This window comes from Calypte anna, chromosome 2 (genome assembly GCF_003957555.1).
Source record: "Calypte anna isolate BGI_N300 chromosome 2, bCalAnn1_v1.p, whole genome shotgun sequence".
Lineage (NCBI taxonomy): Eukaryota > Metazoa > Chordata > Aves > Apodiformes > Trochilidae > Calypte > Calypte anna.
In genome coordinates, this window is record NC_044245.1 from 29,088,056 (window position 1) to 29,105,859 (window position 17,804).

The 17,804-nt window shown below is 36.0% G+C and overlaps 1 protein-coding gene across 1 annotated transcript in view; it reads right to left on the reverse strand.

Annotated features, from left to right (window-relative positions):
- Positions 1 to 216: 216 nt before the first annotated feature.
- The window catches only part of AGMO (alkylglycerol monooxygenase), a 187,936-nt gene continuing 170,348 nt past the window's right edge, over positions 217 to 17,804 (reverse strand). The window contains exon 13 of the mRNA XM_008494279.2: positions 217 to 1,536. Coding sequence (XP_008492501.1) covers positions 1,456 to 1,536 — 81 coding nt within the window. The 3' untranslated portion in view covers positions 217 to 1,455. The remainder of the gene's footprint in view (positions 1,537 to 17,804) is intronic.

The following is a 17,804-nucleotide window of genomic DNA, read 5'->3' on the forward strand; positions in this document are numbered from 1 at the left end:
CTAAAACACACCTCCAGTTAAGGAAGCCAATGCCCCTTACTTTGCATCCCAGATATTAGTAGACCTAATCAAACGAACACCTACTTTCCCAGCTAAATAGTTCAAGGTCTTTGAGCATAATCTAAAGGGATAAGCACTGGGCTTTTGATGCACAAATGGAGTAACTAAAAACTTGGGGTTTAAAGGAAAAAATTATAGAAAATTAAGCTGATATTATCACTAGACGTTGGATCAATTTTATTTATATAACATTATTGTGTTTCTGACAATTTATTTGAAACATCCAATTACGTAGACACTGGCATCTGTTACAGTTAGAGACTGAAAATACAGTTTAATTAAAAGTAGGCTGTCTAAATCTAAAAAGTCTGTTAGCATGTCATTAACATCTTAAAGGAAAATAGAATGGGGGAAAATCCAGCTCAAACTTAAACCCATTTTTTAATCCAGGTATTATTACTAGTTTGAAGCACGCATGACAGCCTAGTTTTTAGCTACTTGACTTTAAGCACTTCTAAAAGTCTTGGAGCCAGAAAAAAAAAATGTTGGAAGAGTGTGAGGAAAGAAAAACAACCTAGCTCCAGTATTTCTGCCAGTCCTGCTGTTTGGAGACTCCCTTTACCATTTGTATTTAATTTTCCTATTCTAGTACAAACCATCTTTCCAACAGCTCCTGAAAGACAAGACGTGCATCTCCCCTGAGATCACCCCGACAGGAAATTACCAGAAATTAAGGGCCCAGCCTTGAAAATATATTGTCACGTGAGTATTATTAGTCAATGGGATACCCATGTGTAAGAGCTGGCTTGATCAGTATCTAAAGTTGGCAACTGCAGGTGTACTCCTTAAATAATTCAATTTAAACTGCAAGCCTGCATTATACAACACATACGTTAGCCAACTTTATTGAAGAGGTTTCAACTCATACTAGTTCAAGTTATTTTATCACGCTGTTTTTAATAATTTTCTTGCCTTGACTACTCATCCTCATGTAGCTGTATGATATGAACACCGAATTGGGCATGACATTGAGTTTCTAGTGTAATTCAATCATTACGGAAAAACTGACATTCACATATGTTTACACTTAGCCTCGATAGGAAGACAGTCACTTTATACCAGGTTACAAAAAATATGGTTTTAATTATTCCTATTGTGAAAAATACTTTTCACATGTGTTTATTGAAGACTTTGTAATCCCTTGAATGTAAAAATAAATGTTGTGAACAAAAACTGTTTAAATGGGGAGGGGGGGGGTTAAATATTTTTTAAAACTCAGATACAAATGAATACACATCCTTAATGAAGCTTTCAAACCCTCATACAAAATCAACCTCCTATCATAAGTTAAATGATTATGATTCAGTAAGATTCATGGTTAATTAATTCCAAGGAACTTAGAAGGTTATTCCAAAGTGCTGCTTCCATAATTAAAGTGATGTAAGATCTGCTCTTTCAGTGATGTTTATCTTTGGATGAAGTGATCCGCTTCATAATTTGGATTCCCCAGAATGCAGTGCAGAGGGAAAACAAGACCTACAAGAGAGAATTTAAAATGAGAAATATTATGTAAGAATTCTTAAATTCTATTTGCGTGTAAATATAGGGTATGGGTGAATCAGAGCTCTAGAGTAGAAAAACAAGGTAACTACAAAGTCTGCGTGATCTCTACTTTGCAGCTGAGTTTGGATTTGGAGTACTCAGAGTACTTATTATAAAAGAGATACTTATTGTATATATTAAAACGGGAAAATAATAACTGGTTTTTTGACAAATGATCTGAAAAATTGCTATTGCAAGTTGCATGGTAAAGTACAAATACCCAAAGTAGCCTTAACTTGAATCTGTGGTAAAAGAAGTGTTCTGGCTGAAGTACAATAGAAAAGTAATTATTTACCAGCTTGTTCCTTATAGTAAGAAATAAAAACATAAAAAGATAAAAAGTATTACATCTTTAAGTTTTTTTCAAACCTGGTTTATCTTTTTTCCTTTGGTGCTATGCATCATTAATCTGAATTCTAATGATACGAAATATTGTTTTTAATTAGTTTACTTGCTGAAAACTGCTTTGGGTCGAGCAGGAATACTTGCAGGGTAAAGACAGTGGGATAAAGAGTGTGTGCACACCTGTGTCTGTGAAACTTTGTATTTTAAATTAATGAAAGAAACCTTTGTCAGTCATATAGAAAAATTTTTCTTAGGAAACTGCAAAATTATGGCTGTTGTTATGGGTTACTGAGGTAACAGATTTTTTTTTTTCTGTGAGTTAAAACATTCCATTTATACTGAAAACTATTTTGCTCAGGCAAATTTTTGTTTGTTTGAAGGGACAGAGAAAACAATCTTGGGGTCAGGTTCTAATAATTCTTTTTTTGGGTAAGCCTGCAGTCAGAAGGTACTGACAAGGAGAGATTCAGTGTTACCATGAACATTATTTGGCATTCAACATTTAATAATGCATGGCCCAAAGATCCAATTTGACCTCATCTACACAGTCACTCACTGAAGTGAGTGATATTTTAATGTCCAATATAAATAAAATTGACCATAGCACCTAATAATACTCATTTTGCAATCTACAGTGAATGGGATGGGATCAGGTCTGATACCTTTCACAAACTTTTTGGGACAGGTTCTGGCTTCACATAATCTATGTATTATGTCCTTAGGATGCAATTGCATAAGATGGAAATAATACAATGTATCAAAGCAGAATTCCAATCAAATAATAATTAAAAAAAACCTAATGCCCACTCTCTATCTAGACAACTTCCCTTCAACTATTTTCACTGAAGACATTCATTCTACTTGAGAAAGGGTAGGCTGTCTACTGTGTTTAAAGCTTCTGATGACACTATTAGCACTGTATTTGGGGTCCCATTTTTAAGAAATATTCCTAAAATTGTCACCAAAACACTGATTTACAAGAGTTTCAGACCTTTAAGAATGATTTTTTTTTTCTTGCACTATCACAAACACGCTGTAAAATTGCATAGCTCTTTTTTACAGAATGGAATGGAAAGACTTTTAAAGCAGTGCTGCAGGCACATATTCTCTGTGTTTTGTGAGATCCTTTATTGCTAGGCTGAGATGTGCTGTAGAAGAAAAACAACTGCAAATAACTATCTGTATTTTCGATTTGGCTGTTATGCGACTGGGATGAGTGTGAATCGTGACATACACGAAAACGATGATTTACAGATAAGATGTTCTTAGCATGGAAAAGTTCTTAATCGTGCTATATCCAGAATCAGATCTTATCAGCTTGTTATAATTAGTACTTCTCTGAAAAATTACTAAACCCATTTCATTCCTCACCTCAGAAAGATCACTCCTATTCCTGGAAGATGAATTAAATATAGAAATATTTCATTTTCAGAAGAAGCACATTTAAACACATTTAATGACTGAGGTGCAGGGCATTTGTAGGGGATTAATGACTGCTGGGAGATGATGATCACTTGAAGAAGCACAGCCATGGGCCATTAAACCCCAGGAAATGTCCTCAGCTAAAGATGGTTATTGCTATTATAGCCCAAAAATGACAAAAACATCTCAGGTGAATTTTTCTTTTTAAAATGGAGTGATGCAGATTTTCTTTCTTAATTACATTCTTCATTGTGAAGTTCTTAAAGCATACAATCAATGCTTGTGGGGGCGTATTTCAAATTGCATTTATCTCATCCAGAATGAAAATCCACATTCTGCACATCATGGATCTGCAGAACTAGTTTGGCTTCATGACTCTATAGAAGCATTGATTCACTGCCTATCGATGTCAGGACTGCCAGTACTGGATGAAAATAATGTATTCATGAAACAATAATGCTGCAAGGTTGTGGAGGGATGGGATTGTAGAAAAACCCCAGCATCAAGATAAAAAATTAAGAGGCCACATCCTGCCTTGCATGACAGTAGTTCTGGCTGGCTCTACTGCTGTAATGATGATCTACCCTGAGCAGAGCCAGCTGTATGGGGCTACCAAGCAGAAACTTGCTGTGTAGGTCGGAGTTCAGTCTCTCTTGATTGCTGCTACATATTTTGGAGTTACAAGGCTTGACCCACTTGAATGAATGGTGAAAGCAGGTGACATCAGCAATGAAAAGCTGAGAAGGCAAGCACTAGAATTTTGAGCCGACGATAGTTTAGGAAGCATCAGAAGAGCATTTCGCCAGCCAACCTGAACTATACCTGACTGCTATATTTCTAATCCCCTTGGGGACATATATTTCCTGAATCCTACGTGCAGATATTTCGCATCTTCTGTTCAACTGTCTCGCACTAAAACAAGCTGGGTTTGGGCCTTGGGTTTTGTTTTTTATTTTTTCTTTGCAGTTTCCAAATTATGGTCATAGACATTCTCATTCCTTCTTGTATTGCCCAATGAAGTAATTATTTTTCCCTTGATAAAAAAAAGCACATATAATTTTCCTAATTCATCTGGGTCTGAAATAAAAAAGTATTACAAGGGTATACTATTTTTCCTCTTTTTACATTGTGAAATGTTATCTTCCAAACCATATTACATAAGAACAATCGTTTCACTTCTGCCTTCAGATGATAAAGTATTGTGGACAGTGGTCATGCATGGAACAGCTAGGCCTAAAAGCAGAATTTCTCACAACCAGCAATGCAAACTTTTTGCCACCTCAATATAAGCACTTGTTATCTTTACCTGTTCAAGTAGCTACTGATTAATTATAGACTGTGCTGTAGACTGATGAAAAAGGACGGTCAGCTTCCAAATATTTACATTACCTCCTTTTGTACAGTTTTCCTTAGAGCCACTGTTCTCTCCCTAAATAAGCCTACAGAAATGTAAATAACATTCTTCACAAGAACAAGGTAGCTTAACTAATGGATTGACTGCAGGACTGTGTCTGCTCTTCAGAGGAAACCCCCACTGAAGTGACTGAAGTTTATTAGGCTCTAAACCACTTTAAAATCATTAGCCAAATTTGGGCACCCATATCTGCATGATTACCTTTGTTGTTGATCACTAGTGCCATTTTCTGCCATTTTCTACTGTAATGGCTTTGTATATCTGAGTTGCCTAGACATAATGTCTTTCCTCATATACATTTCATCTGGATAGAATTAGAAGGTTGTAGACATTGGTCTAGAAATGTAGACAGATGTCCAGATAGCCCTGCTTAAAGGACAGAGAATAGGCTTGAACCATAAGACCTTCTTGTGGATCCCTTCCAGCCTAAACCATTCAATGATAGTCTGAATTCTCATATTCTGCCCAGACATGTTCACTCCAAATTTCGACACAGAGATAGTCTGCAACTGAACAATGTATTGGCTATTTATGGTGTACAACAACAGATGAGCAGGTGTCTGTTTTTTGATGATGAATTGCATGAACACCTCCTTACTGGGTTATGTGTTGCTAGATCTGCAAAGGGATTAGAAAGATCAGCCTATCTACATACTTCCTTAGGTTGGCTGTTTACACCATAAAGTGGACCTGATACTGGCAAATATGCTAAACAAGCCTTTTCAATGTGATGCTGAGAATTGTCTAACTAACGCTGCAAATCAAACACGATTTAAGTTCCTTTTATACTCTTCATCTACAAATCTGGACATGGGTTTAAAGCACCAGAAATAATTCATACAATCAATATTAATGATAAGAGTAATTTTTAGCTTTTCTTTGAAAAAGGCTGTGTCTGGGTCACGTCATTGTCCTTTTCTTGCAAAGGTGGGGATCATGACAGTTAATAAAAATATTAATAGGAAAATGGTTGAATAACCTGCTCCAGAATTCACAAGTACCCAAATTTTCACTAATACCATTGCTTTTTTCCCTCTTCTGTACACAGAACTTCTTTAGGTGATGAACTACACAGATGAGATAGAAGAGATATATCTCAGAAGCAAGGAAAGATGTTCGCTACTTCTGTAAGTCAAGATTTGTGTCAGTTTAGTATTTTGAAAGATGAGCAGTTTGCAGAATGCCATGGCATTAGCAGTAGTTCCAGAAATCACTAATCTTGTACAGAGCACAGATAAAGATTGCACTAGCGGAAAAGTTGCAGTAATTGGAAAGGGAAACCAAGACACAATAAGAAGAAGGTTTGTACCCTGTATGATGCCTTCAATATACTTGAAAATAGAGAAGGAAGTGGAAAACTGTGTTTATTTTATTTTATTCTGTCAATATGGAGGGCGTGGAGGAGGGGACTGGTGTCTGTGTGAAGGAACTGTGGCTAGAAGGGAACAGGGACATCCTTCAATAGCAGTAGCTTCACATAGCATTTGTCCACAATTTCTGCAGAAGTAGTGGGATGTCTGGAAATTTTTCGTAAGGGTTCATGACACACATTCAGATTATTGATGCAGAACATATCTCACAGATTGAACATGTCCCTGACAGAACAAGGTGTATTAAGATTATATATATATTAAGAAAATATATATTAAGAGAATGTTGGCACAGACAGTATTAAGCCAAGTACCTTCAACTCCCACACAGCATATTGGTATTACACTCACAGACTGGTTTCTTGCTAATATGATATACCTCATTAGTTTGATACATCATTATTAACAGATAATGATAAAATAATAGGGAAGTGATAGATACATCTTCCTGTTCTGTTAAATGTTTTAAGCATTCCTCCTTTTATTAGCATATCATCTGAGACCGAAAGCTATATAACCCATGAAGACATAGGCTACAAAAGCCTTCATACCATGAAAGGTTTACATTACCTATCTAGGAAAGACAAAGAAGAATCTGGAGAAAGGATATGTATTCCTCTGCTGCTTTCACAGCTGGGCACATCCCTAATATGAAATCAAGTGCACTGTAGAGATGCCTGAGCTTGCAAAGATGTAAGCTTCTAAATTTCTCTCAGGACAGCATCAGGTTGACTGTGACTTTCCTGGCACTGCACACAAGCTAGTAAATCACATCACTCAGCTAGAGATGAGAATTTCACCCATGCAGTGCTATTGCAGTTATATTTAGACTGAAAATGGCTTATGTGTATCCAGTGTGGTATCTTGAATCATGTCCTTCACTCAGCAGAAACCAGCCCAAAGTCTCTCAATTTGCTCATGTAGATATATGTATCCTATTGAACTGTTAGGTCTACAATTCCTTCTCTCTTGGGTCACAGAATAATCCCAAACCTAAGCACTAGGATTAGGAAGGTTTTAGCTCATTGCCCAAAAGACCAAAAACACACTGAAGTGGGAAGCTTGGCTGTCAGTCATGTGAGTAGGAACTCCAAAGTATGTTAATAATTATTAAATCTTCACCTTGGAATGCACTAATGTAATCTGTAGATGATATCAACATTATATCATTAACGTATACACAAACACTCTGCATCTCCTCAGCATGGAATTTGTTTTCAAACATTTTATTAAAACATCTGAGATTACTTCCCACAATAAATTACCTAATTCCATCTATAAATTTCTAGGTCATTATTAAAAGTGTATCCATTTCAAGTTATCCAAACAGTAAAACCCTGTGAAACAAAACCAAGTCTTCTTAGCTGTTCAATGAACATTCAAAAGTAACTTCTGGTCCAAGTCTGCTCCATTGTTTTGGAATTACATTCCAAAAAAATATTATTTGGTAATTATGAGTTGTCAATCATCATCTGATGTTAAAAATTTAATAAAATGTGAAACCATAAAATATATGCTTTATTACACATTCTCGAGCATAGCAGTATTTTAGAACTTGTGCTTATTGTTCTTCCATATGGCTTTTTAACAGCACAGTTGAAGACCAAGTTCAAAGATCAACAGTTTTAGAAGACCTTAATTCAGAATGTCACCTTTTTTCTCAAATAGTCTGCAATTTTTCAGACTCCATTTTCTCCCTCAGCATTGAGAAACAATAAGCATGGACATTTTCTTAGCTGTCATATTTAAAATGAACAATTAAAAAAAAGTTTTCATAAAAGTTAAGGAGGCAAAGCTTACTCAAACTGTGAACACACCAGTTTAATCTGTTGCAGGCTAATGAGATTGAAAGAGTTATTAATAGCTGTTCATTGCAGAAATGAAATATTTGAGATACTCCTGTCTTAGTTTGGCTAAAGCTGTTGAGTTTATTTTCTTAAACATTTAAACAGGAAATGTTCCCATTGAGATGAAACATTGCATTTACTTTTATGCCTGTCAGCAGCTGTAGCATAATTACATACACCCCACTGCATCACTTATAGCTCAAACACAAGTTGGAGGCTAAAAGACACATCTGCAAAGAACTATTTCAGCTTATAAAGCATACTTTAAATTCTATTTAAAGAAAGGTTTAATTTCACTTATTTAAAAAATATGAAGCTCATTTTAATTTAATTAATAGTTTAATACAGAAATCTTATATTTATACAAATCTAATGTGGACTCAGGCTTAAAGAACTGAATGCTTTTAAATGCAATACTCTGCAAAAAAAACCTGGACATATATATTTCTAGGATAAGAGTAAGGGTATTCTTTTTTATATGGTCATGGTTTTAAGAAAGGTTTAGATACCATACTGTGTTCAAGTTAAGTTCCTACTGAAAAGATGGGGTGAATTTGTCTAAAGGAGCTCACACATGCGAGACTTCTTCATGCCTGCATCCTTGCTTGAAAATACAGTAAAATTACAGCTACAGAAAAAAGTAGTTTGAACACAGAAGAAAATTTATTATGTATAATATTTCAGAATTTGGACTGGTTATTACCTAGCTGTGTAACATTCACCAAATAAGCATCTACAGAGGTAATTCAACCTCTTTGATCCCTCCATTTTTATATCAGTCTAATACTGACATTGCAGGAAAAACATTAGGTAAGTCAGTATCCAGTCTCTCCATCATTAGCAGACATATTTCATATGTTTCAACAAAGATGTTTTCATTTCAGAGTGTGGCAACTGTGCCTAAGCACCCTGGCAAGGTGGTCAAAAAACCAGAAATCCCACTTTCAGCCTGGAGAGATCTGACAAAGGTGGCAGCAAATTGGAAGATTTCCACTCACTGTTATATTAAATATCTTCTTGAGACAAAGTTGACTAGCTATGAGCTCCAAAATGGAAATTTTTCCATTGTGTGGGGGAAAAAAAATATCAAAAAAAAAATAAAAATAAGCCCAGCCTTTAACCATAGCCCACAGACATTAGATCATTGATGGGAAAAATTTTTCTGCAGATGTTGAAAAGAAGTGATGGGAAAAAGCTGGCTACTGTGACTAATGGCAAATGTGAAAAAAAAAAAAAAAAAAAAAAAAAAAAAAAAAAAAAAAAAAAGAGTAAGGATGGGCAGAGAGGAATAAAACAATTGAGTGACAAGCAGAAGAGATTTCCAGCACAGCAAACAAATACCAGAAAAGTATTCAGGATGGACAGGATGGATAGAAAAAGATCAAGGCTAAAAGTCATTTGAGACTAAGACTGTTCCTAAAGCCAACATGTTATATGGAGAAATGAATCCTTTCATTGAAAAATAGAGAACATTAAAGGCTGTTCTCACCATAAAAAAACCCTAACCAAGCTAACCAGACAAAGAAAAAAAAAACCCAACCCAAACCCCACCAAAAAACAAACAAACAAAAAGCCCCAAACAACAAAACAACAAAGAAACAAAAACCAAAACAGCAAATAAAAACCAAAACAACAAACAAACTAAAAATACCAAAAAAAAAAGCCCACCATCAACCAAAATCCTCCAAGTTTTGAATGAAGGAAATGAGTTAATATTCATTGATACTGTAAAGGAAAAATCTTGCCACAGAAGATACGTATCCAAGTTAAAGATAGAACACACTCAATCCTGCCAGCCAACCTTCTGTTGAGGCCAAAAGCAGTAAACTGTGGCTGGTTTTAAGTTCCAAGGAGAAGAAAAATATGCTGAAGTCTGTACAGCCCTCTGTCCATCCCTTTACATGGAAAAGCAGATCTGCTTCTGACTATTGATGTTTCTCTTTCATTCTTGGTCTAAAGACACTCTTCCTGTGTTCTGGTTTGTTGCTTCTATTCTTGTGTGGGGAAACTCCCATTTCCAAAACTTACCAAATTTTGATGATATGAAAGTCATTGTTATTGGCTGACATTAACCACAGATACGTTAAAATGTGCTAAATAACTCATATTCTAATACTAATTATGTCTAGCCAATGTAGTTGTATTATTTAAGTACCCTGCAGAAAAACAGAAATAAAATTAATGTAAGTGATCCATGTGAATTCCTAGTAGGAAGTCCAGGTGACTGTGGTCAAAATGAAACATCTGTATGGAGGATACAGCACTGAGTGGAAGGAAAAAACCTCTAGAAAGGAGGAATCAAGTTATAATACCAATTATATCATAAAATGAGAAGGAAATCAGAATTCAGATGAAAAAGATTGTATATAATAACATTTCTAAAATACAAAGAAAAACAAACAAAACATCCTTCTTTTCCTGTGAAACAGGAGATCCATAGCTGTATTAAAAATCTCAAGATACTGAAGAAAATGCAATTTAATAGAAATGGAAGGTCCCAGACTTAAAAGAAACCAAGCACACACAAACATACAGTGAGGAATAATCATTAGTCAGGAGTTCATTAAAAAGAAATGAGACAGAGCAGTTCAACAACAAAATGTCTCAACCATACAGTACTGATAAAAAAAGATGCCAGAATCAATGTGGAAGGTATTATAAGAAGCATTTCATGTAATCTCTAGGTATTGATCCAGCCTACTGAAAGGTGATGAAGTCTTGAGGGAAGCATAGGTAAGGTAGATATAGTCATGAAGCAGACAACAATGATAAAAGATTTAGAAAAGCTGACCTGCAAGAAAGTTTGAAGTAATACTATGTATTCCTGGGGAAAAAATAAATAAATAGAAGACTCTGGCAGGGTAACAAGATTGATCTTCTGTCAATTAAAAGAACCTAAAAAGAAAAGAGGATGAGCTACTGCTTAGGTTAATAAAAAAATAACAATTTTTTTTTTTTTTTTTTTTTTTTTTTGGATAATAGCTGGCCATAAGGATGGTATAGCATTGAAATCACCTACATAAGAAAGTTGCAGAAGTTGACAAAAGTTTGTATTTTTTGTTTGCTTTTTTTTTAATAGCTAACCTTGTGCAGGACCTCACCAATTTCAATTTCATTATGAGGTGTGGTTGTCACCTTAGGAAAACGACAAAAAGCAGGATATGCTGCTGCTTTAATATTGTTTTCCAGATTCTGGTATTGGATGGGATTAGACCTGTTTCCCATCAGATTATTCATAGAATTATTACATTTTGACATCAGCTTGCATCAGCTCTTCACACATTAACTGCAAAGATTGATGACAGAAACAAGAGCTTTACCTTGCTCCTATTTTACCCACAGCATACTCTCTACACTAAAACACAGAACTGTATAGTCAAAATCACCTGCCTCTAAAACTGTGAAAGAATAATCAGGAATTATATTCAAAGCCTGGGATGCTGCAGTATTCAGTTTGTATTCTTTGCCACAGATTAGTCAAGACACTTAGTCTTTACAGGTCCTTAGTGGCAAAAGGGACAGTATTTCTATTTCCCCAAAAAGGAGTTACTTTTTAATTCCCTTTTTACTAAAAAACTAAGATAGTTTTATTAAATACTTTAGTGCTGAGAAGGAAGACACAGTATGTCAAAAAGCCATAGATTTCCCCTTCTGTAATTTTTTCCCTCTGACAAGCCTCATATCAATAACTTTTAATTTATACTTTTTTTTTTCTCTAAACCTCAATAATTATGTACTTGAATAAACACAATGGTTATCTTTAAAAAACAGATAACTGCTTGCACTTCTTATATCACTCCAGATATTGAGCAATCTTAGTTCCATAACTCATGGCACTGACTACATGATGAGCTACAAATGGCATGAGAATTTGTTTCCATCTTATGATTACATTTGTTTTTAAAAAAATCACAAAAATCTCTATATCATCAACAATTGCATAGCATAGGTAAAAATAGCAATTCAGGCTTCAGTTTTACAGAAATATGTCCTTTTCTTAGTTTAAGTCATTAGTTTGCTTGCTGTTTCCCCCACCCCTCACCCTCCTCACATTAACTAGATTCAAAAGGATGTTGTGCCCTAAATATGCTTTTCTTGGAAAGGCTACTTGGTATTGTTGTATTTGTATGTCAAAGGGAGGACTGAAGGCTCAAGAATTGTTAACCTCTCCCATGGTGTGCTAATAAAAGGTCAGAGGCCCACATGTGGCTTGCAGCTTGGGGAATTTCTCTCAATGTTCTGCCAGGGATGGGACCGCCTGAATGGTTTCTCTCATAAGTTTTAAGCCATAAACTGCATCCTACTTGGCTTGCTGTGCCAAAACTGGACCCAAGGGTATCCAGAGTCCTGGCTGATGGGAAAAAATGAGTGCTTCCTATGGAAGCCACAGCTGTTTTCCTGAGAGAGACAGCAGATGCTCAAATATTTCTCTACTTTCCGTTTCTGACTACCTGTTCTGGCAGCAGTTCCAAGAAAGGGGAAGGACAAAGGCAGGCATCCAGCTGCTTTCAATAAGCCTTGGCAGCACATGTACCAATTGCCTAAACACTAAAAAGGTTCAAAAGGAATTTTTTTCTGGATTTCAAACTATGAAAAAGGTGAGAGCATGCACTAATGCTCCCCATCTTCCCATCTTAAGCAGGTATTTAGCCACCAGCATTAAGACTTTAATTATGAAAGCAGAGACTATTTCAGGGAAAAAATGATACTGCATCCTATTGAAAAGATATCACTCAGAGAAGTGTGTGTATGTCTCTAAATATATAATTATATGCACACATAAATTTGGGTGCACATATAGAATATGTATAACCTATGCCTTTTCAAGAAAGATTTGTTTTTACCATCAGACTGTAGGCTGAATGTCGTAATATGGATTTGATTTTGAATTTGTGGCCATATTTATCCCTAGTGTACCTCTGAACTAAATGGAAATAGAAATGCAAAGCTATATTATACATTGATTTGGCCAAGAATTGTATATAACATCAGCTACCTCATAAATTTCATTGAAATTGCATTACATTAGGATGTGGCTTATGTGACTGTTTATGAATTATTCATATCTGCCATTTTTTACCTATACATATTGATGTCCAATAATCTTTTAATAAATATACTTGGTCAAAATCTATCCTTCTGTTCTGGACAGGTCACACAGAGGGACTGAAGCCTTTAATATTAACACTCTTCAGCTCTTTATCCAGTTCTGCCTTTTGAGATATTTAATAAGTAACCTTCAAATGGACTTAATTAGTCCGATTAAAGCACAGTTAATTAATGTAAGTAAAAATTAAAGGATAATTATAGCTGATACATGAACAGCACATCAGTAAGACTGTAAAAACCCCGGATTTAATGGTTTTTCATTGCTCAGTGAATCAACAGAAGCACTACCAGTTCAGCTGACAGTTCACCAGTTTATTTGCTTATTTTAAGAACAACTCTGCCAGTCACATTCATGGCTGCACCTGTTTGCTACATGCAGTGCTCAGTCAGTGTCTTCCCTTCTGTCTCAGCCTCTTTTCCCATGAAATGAAGAAACATTTGTCTGTCAACAGAAAAAGTAAGCCTTGGGAAAGTGCTTTTTTTTTTGTAGCTTTATAAAAGGGCTAGTTCTCTTCCTCTGCACCCAAAGGTTCATCAAGGCCTTTCATTTATATATTCAGTCCACAATTTATTTTGCTTTGGTTTTGTTTTGACCACCACCTAGACATCATACACCTATTTCTACTTCAGTTCAATGACCAAACTCTGCTCCCAATGTTCTTGCACTAAGCTGCTCTTCTAGCCACTACATTCCCTAGACAGCAATAGTTTTGGTTTGACAGCTTCCACAGAGGCACTCTATAAAAAGGGGTCTGAGCACCCCATCAGAAAAGAGAAGCTTTAAAGCTGGTAAAGTCAAATCCATCAAGGTAGATTCCATTTTTCTAAGCCAATAGGATAAGAAGTTGGATCCACCCTGAGCAGTGATTTCATAGCTCAGCCACGCAGGCTGCTGCTCCCCTGTAGAGGTAGAAACCACCAGCAAGATGGATCATGTAAGAATCCTTATAGGAATGGAACAAGAGGAAGAAAGTGGTTTCATTTGACCCATCTATGAGAAGTCAGAAAGTCTGAGCTGGTAAGGAAGTCACAAACTCAGAAAACGAACTACTGCATTTAAGCCACACCTTGCCCCAAACTGCTCAAATAGAGGAACAGTATGGGAAATTTGCTTGCCTGTGTTATGCACTAGAGCTTGATTCTTCCCTGTCTCACCTTCTCCTTTGCAATTCATTCATTTAACTTCCAAAAGAACCAGCGCCAGACCTTTCTGTTTTCTTGCCCAAGTTTTTATAACACAGAATCTGATAACCTAGCAGCTAAGGAGTGAGCAATTCTCCAAACTAAGTGACTGAGTTCTTTAAAAATGTCTCAAGGCTGCTCAAGGTAGTGTCCCTTTGTGACAATAAGAATCCATCTCCCACTACCTACTTAAATAAGAATGTAATTATTTTCAATTGCTCATAAAGGATCAAAGAAGTTTTGCTGATGCCTAATTAACCCAGAATTAATCTGGGTGATAGTAGATGTATACCTCTAGTTTCAGTTATTTGACATATTTTGCTGTGCTAGCTCTTTTAATTATCTTTCTACCCTTCAACTGACTCATAATGAATTATTCCATTTTTATTGAAAGTATCTCCTATTTTTATGTCTTTCGAGCAATCTCAGAATAGCTTTTTGCAGCTATGCATGCACATCAGCCAAATCATACTTTCAGCAGTGCTATAAAAACACAACATTACTTTTTTTGTTGTTGAAAGCCTGCATACTTAAATATTGAATCATGCAGAAAATATGGAAAATAAGTATGTTATCATAAAAATCAATAAAGCAGGAGAATGAAAGAGGACAGGTTACACAAGTGTAGACACACTCCTGACAAACTCACATATGTGTAATATAAGGTCTAATCTTGCAACCCTTACAAAAGTAAGGGTTGCAAGTCTATAGAAGCACACACATAAAAAAAGTTACACAGGATTAACCCTGAAAGAAATCCACTTATTTTTTCATCTATGAGAACAAATATTCCATCATAAAACAAATGATGTCCAGATGAGTAAAGCAGCTTAGCAACAAGACAGTCTTATAGAAAACTTATAGGCACATCTACAGTGATGACAGATAACAGAACCTGAGGAGAAGTTATTACAGACATTTTGGAATATGGCCTTGAGTCACCTCCTGATTGTTAAAAAAATTATTGACAGATACTGCAGGAAGATTGGTTTGTATTTAATGGGATTTACTACTGATAACAACAGTAACATCACTGTCAGAGAGAGCTGATTTTTGGAAGAAAAGAGAAACTAATTGGTTTAAAAAGTAAGGGAAAAGCACCTCTAGCTGCCATTTCCAGAGAAAAAGAAATTAATTAGCTATCCACAGACTGAAAAAGCTTCTCATAGCCTACAGTATTAATGTAAATGCATGCAGGACCACAGACATACAGGAAGAAGAATCAAACAAGTCTGGACACAGATGATGTGTTTTTGAATAAATAAAGAGAAGTTCTTCATTAACAATGATTAAGTTTAGATGCATTAGTTTGTTCTAGCTGTACCTAGTAGGCTTCTTTGGGATCCACTGACAGGACTGATGCATGTTGAGAAATTGGGTCAAAATAATTTATTGTGCTCACCAGTCCACAAGCCATGCTAAAATACTGGGACACTGTAGCAAGGGAGGTGGGTCCCAGAAAGTCTCTGCATCTGCTCAGTGTAAGCCAGACCTGGCATCTTCCAAAGGCTGCTATAGAGCAATGGCAAAGGCCACTTTGCAATGGTATCCCTGTATACAGGTTCCAAAACAGGCCTTGAGGGGGATTATTGTAAAGTTCTTCTCTCATACACAAGGACAAGTAATAAGTGTGAAGTTAAAAATGTCTTTTTCATATTTTTATGATTTTTATCCAGGGGTTTGTTAGTCTTAAGAATTTTCATGACTCCTATGTGAATTATATGCAGTACTGGAATATAATTGCCTGGAAAATGTGAGAGAAAGGAAGTAATATTGATTTATATATCTTTCACATAGCTAATGAATTTTAGAGTACAAAAAAACAACCAGAAAACTAATCAGACCTACATTAATGGTTTTGTCTCCATAAATCCATGTTGTCCTTATGTTGCATTGCACTGGAATATATTCCTCTAGAAAACAAACAAATTAGAGCTCCATTTTGCTGGTGAAATACCTTACCCTGGGAGTTGTGCAGAGGATGTAGTTGATTAAGAATTAAAGATGTAGTATGACATATCTTGTGGTAGGAAATAAGGGTAAACACATAAACATCCATTATTCATTTGAAAATTATTTATCTCCATAAAAAAGTTATCTATCTTTCTGTAAAGTACAGAATCACAGAATCAGGTGAGCTGGAAAGGACCTCTGAGATTGTCAAGTCCAACTCTTGACCAGCCTCCACTGTGGTTACCAGACCATGGCACTGAGTGCCACATTCAGTCTCTTCTTAAAAATCTCCAGGGACGGAGAATCCACCACCTCCCTGGGCAGCCCATTCCAGTGCTGATCACCCTCTCTGTAAAGAATTTCTTTCTAATATCTAACCTAAACCTCCTCTGACAGAGCTTAAGATCATGCCCTCTTGTCCTACTGAGACCTGCCTGGGATATAAATTAGTCTTCTGGAGTGCATCTAAATGTATTAAACATATTTCAACTCTTCTGTTACACACAGTTTTTATGGAAACAGAATGACCTCACAATGAATTTACTAGCAAAAATTATTTGGCTATTTTATCATGAATCCTCCTCTTCCTACAGATCATGGCTTATTACAACCATTTGATGTGTCTGCATCATGTTATTAACTCAATTTTCTATTATATCTCTGTTAAACATATGTCTAGCATTGAATGAAGATATTCTGTTGTATTGCAGACAGCTGCCCCTTACAGCTTTGACAAGGTGATTTCCAGCTTTTTCAAGGGTAGTCCCAGCAAAGCCCCCCAAGTCCATTTGAGCCTATCTGCTACATCAAGTCTGACATTTTTTACTGCTACTGGTGATTAGGTAAAAGCAGGCACAGGTTTAACTGTATCTAACCACCCTGATTCTTCAGCTGAAATAATCAGATGGACATTTACAGCTTTGTTAACTGGGAACAGTCTTCATAAGTATAGAGAAACTCGAATTCCTGTTTCTCAAGCTGTAGCAAGCAGATAAACCCCTCTACCAGTGCTTTCTCCAGTACAGTTCCTTGTTTAGGGTTTCCTAAGGCCTTGTAGAAGAAGGAAAAGACATATAAACTGCCATTACCAGGTCAAACACATGGTGGAAGAAGCACCATCCAGAAAGAATCAGAAATTGCCTCAAACACATTTGAACAAGAAGCCCTTCTTACTCATCTAACAAATCAATAATATCTTCTCAACGTTAAGAGATAACAAAAAGCCATGAATCATCAGCATCATCTCTATATTGGTAAATATCCCATGTTAAGCTTACTAAAGTTTAAAAGCTAAATAAACCCAGACTCTGGGGCACAAAACTAATAAACGTATGGACAGTGGACACTTGCTTCTCCAGAGAACAGAAGTAGAACTCTCATAACTTAATTTTTGCTGCTCAGCTAAGGAAAATGCTTCTCATATACTGATGGTTAGAATGCCCTTTGCAGTTCCATCTCTTTTTTCTTTTTCCCCTTCCACTCACCACCCTGCTATTACACCAAGGCCCCCACCCCCAACTGCAATAAAAACAAACAATAGAACCTGGGTGGTTTTTAGCT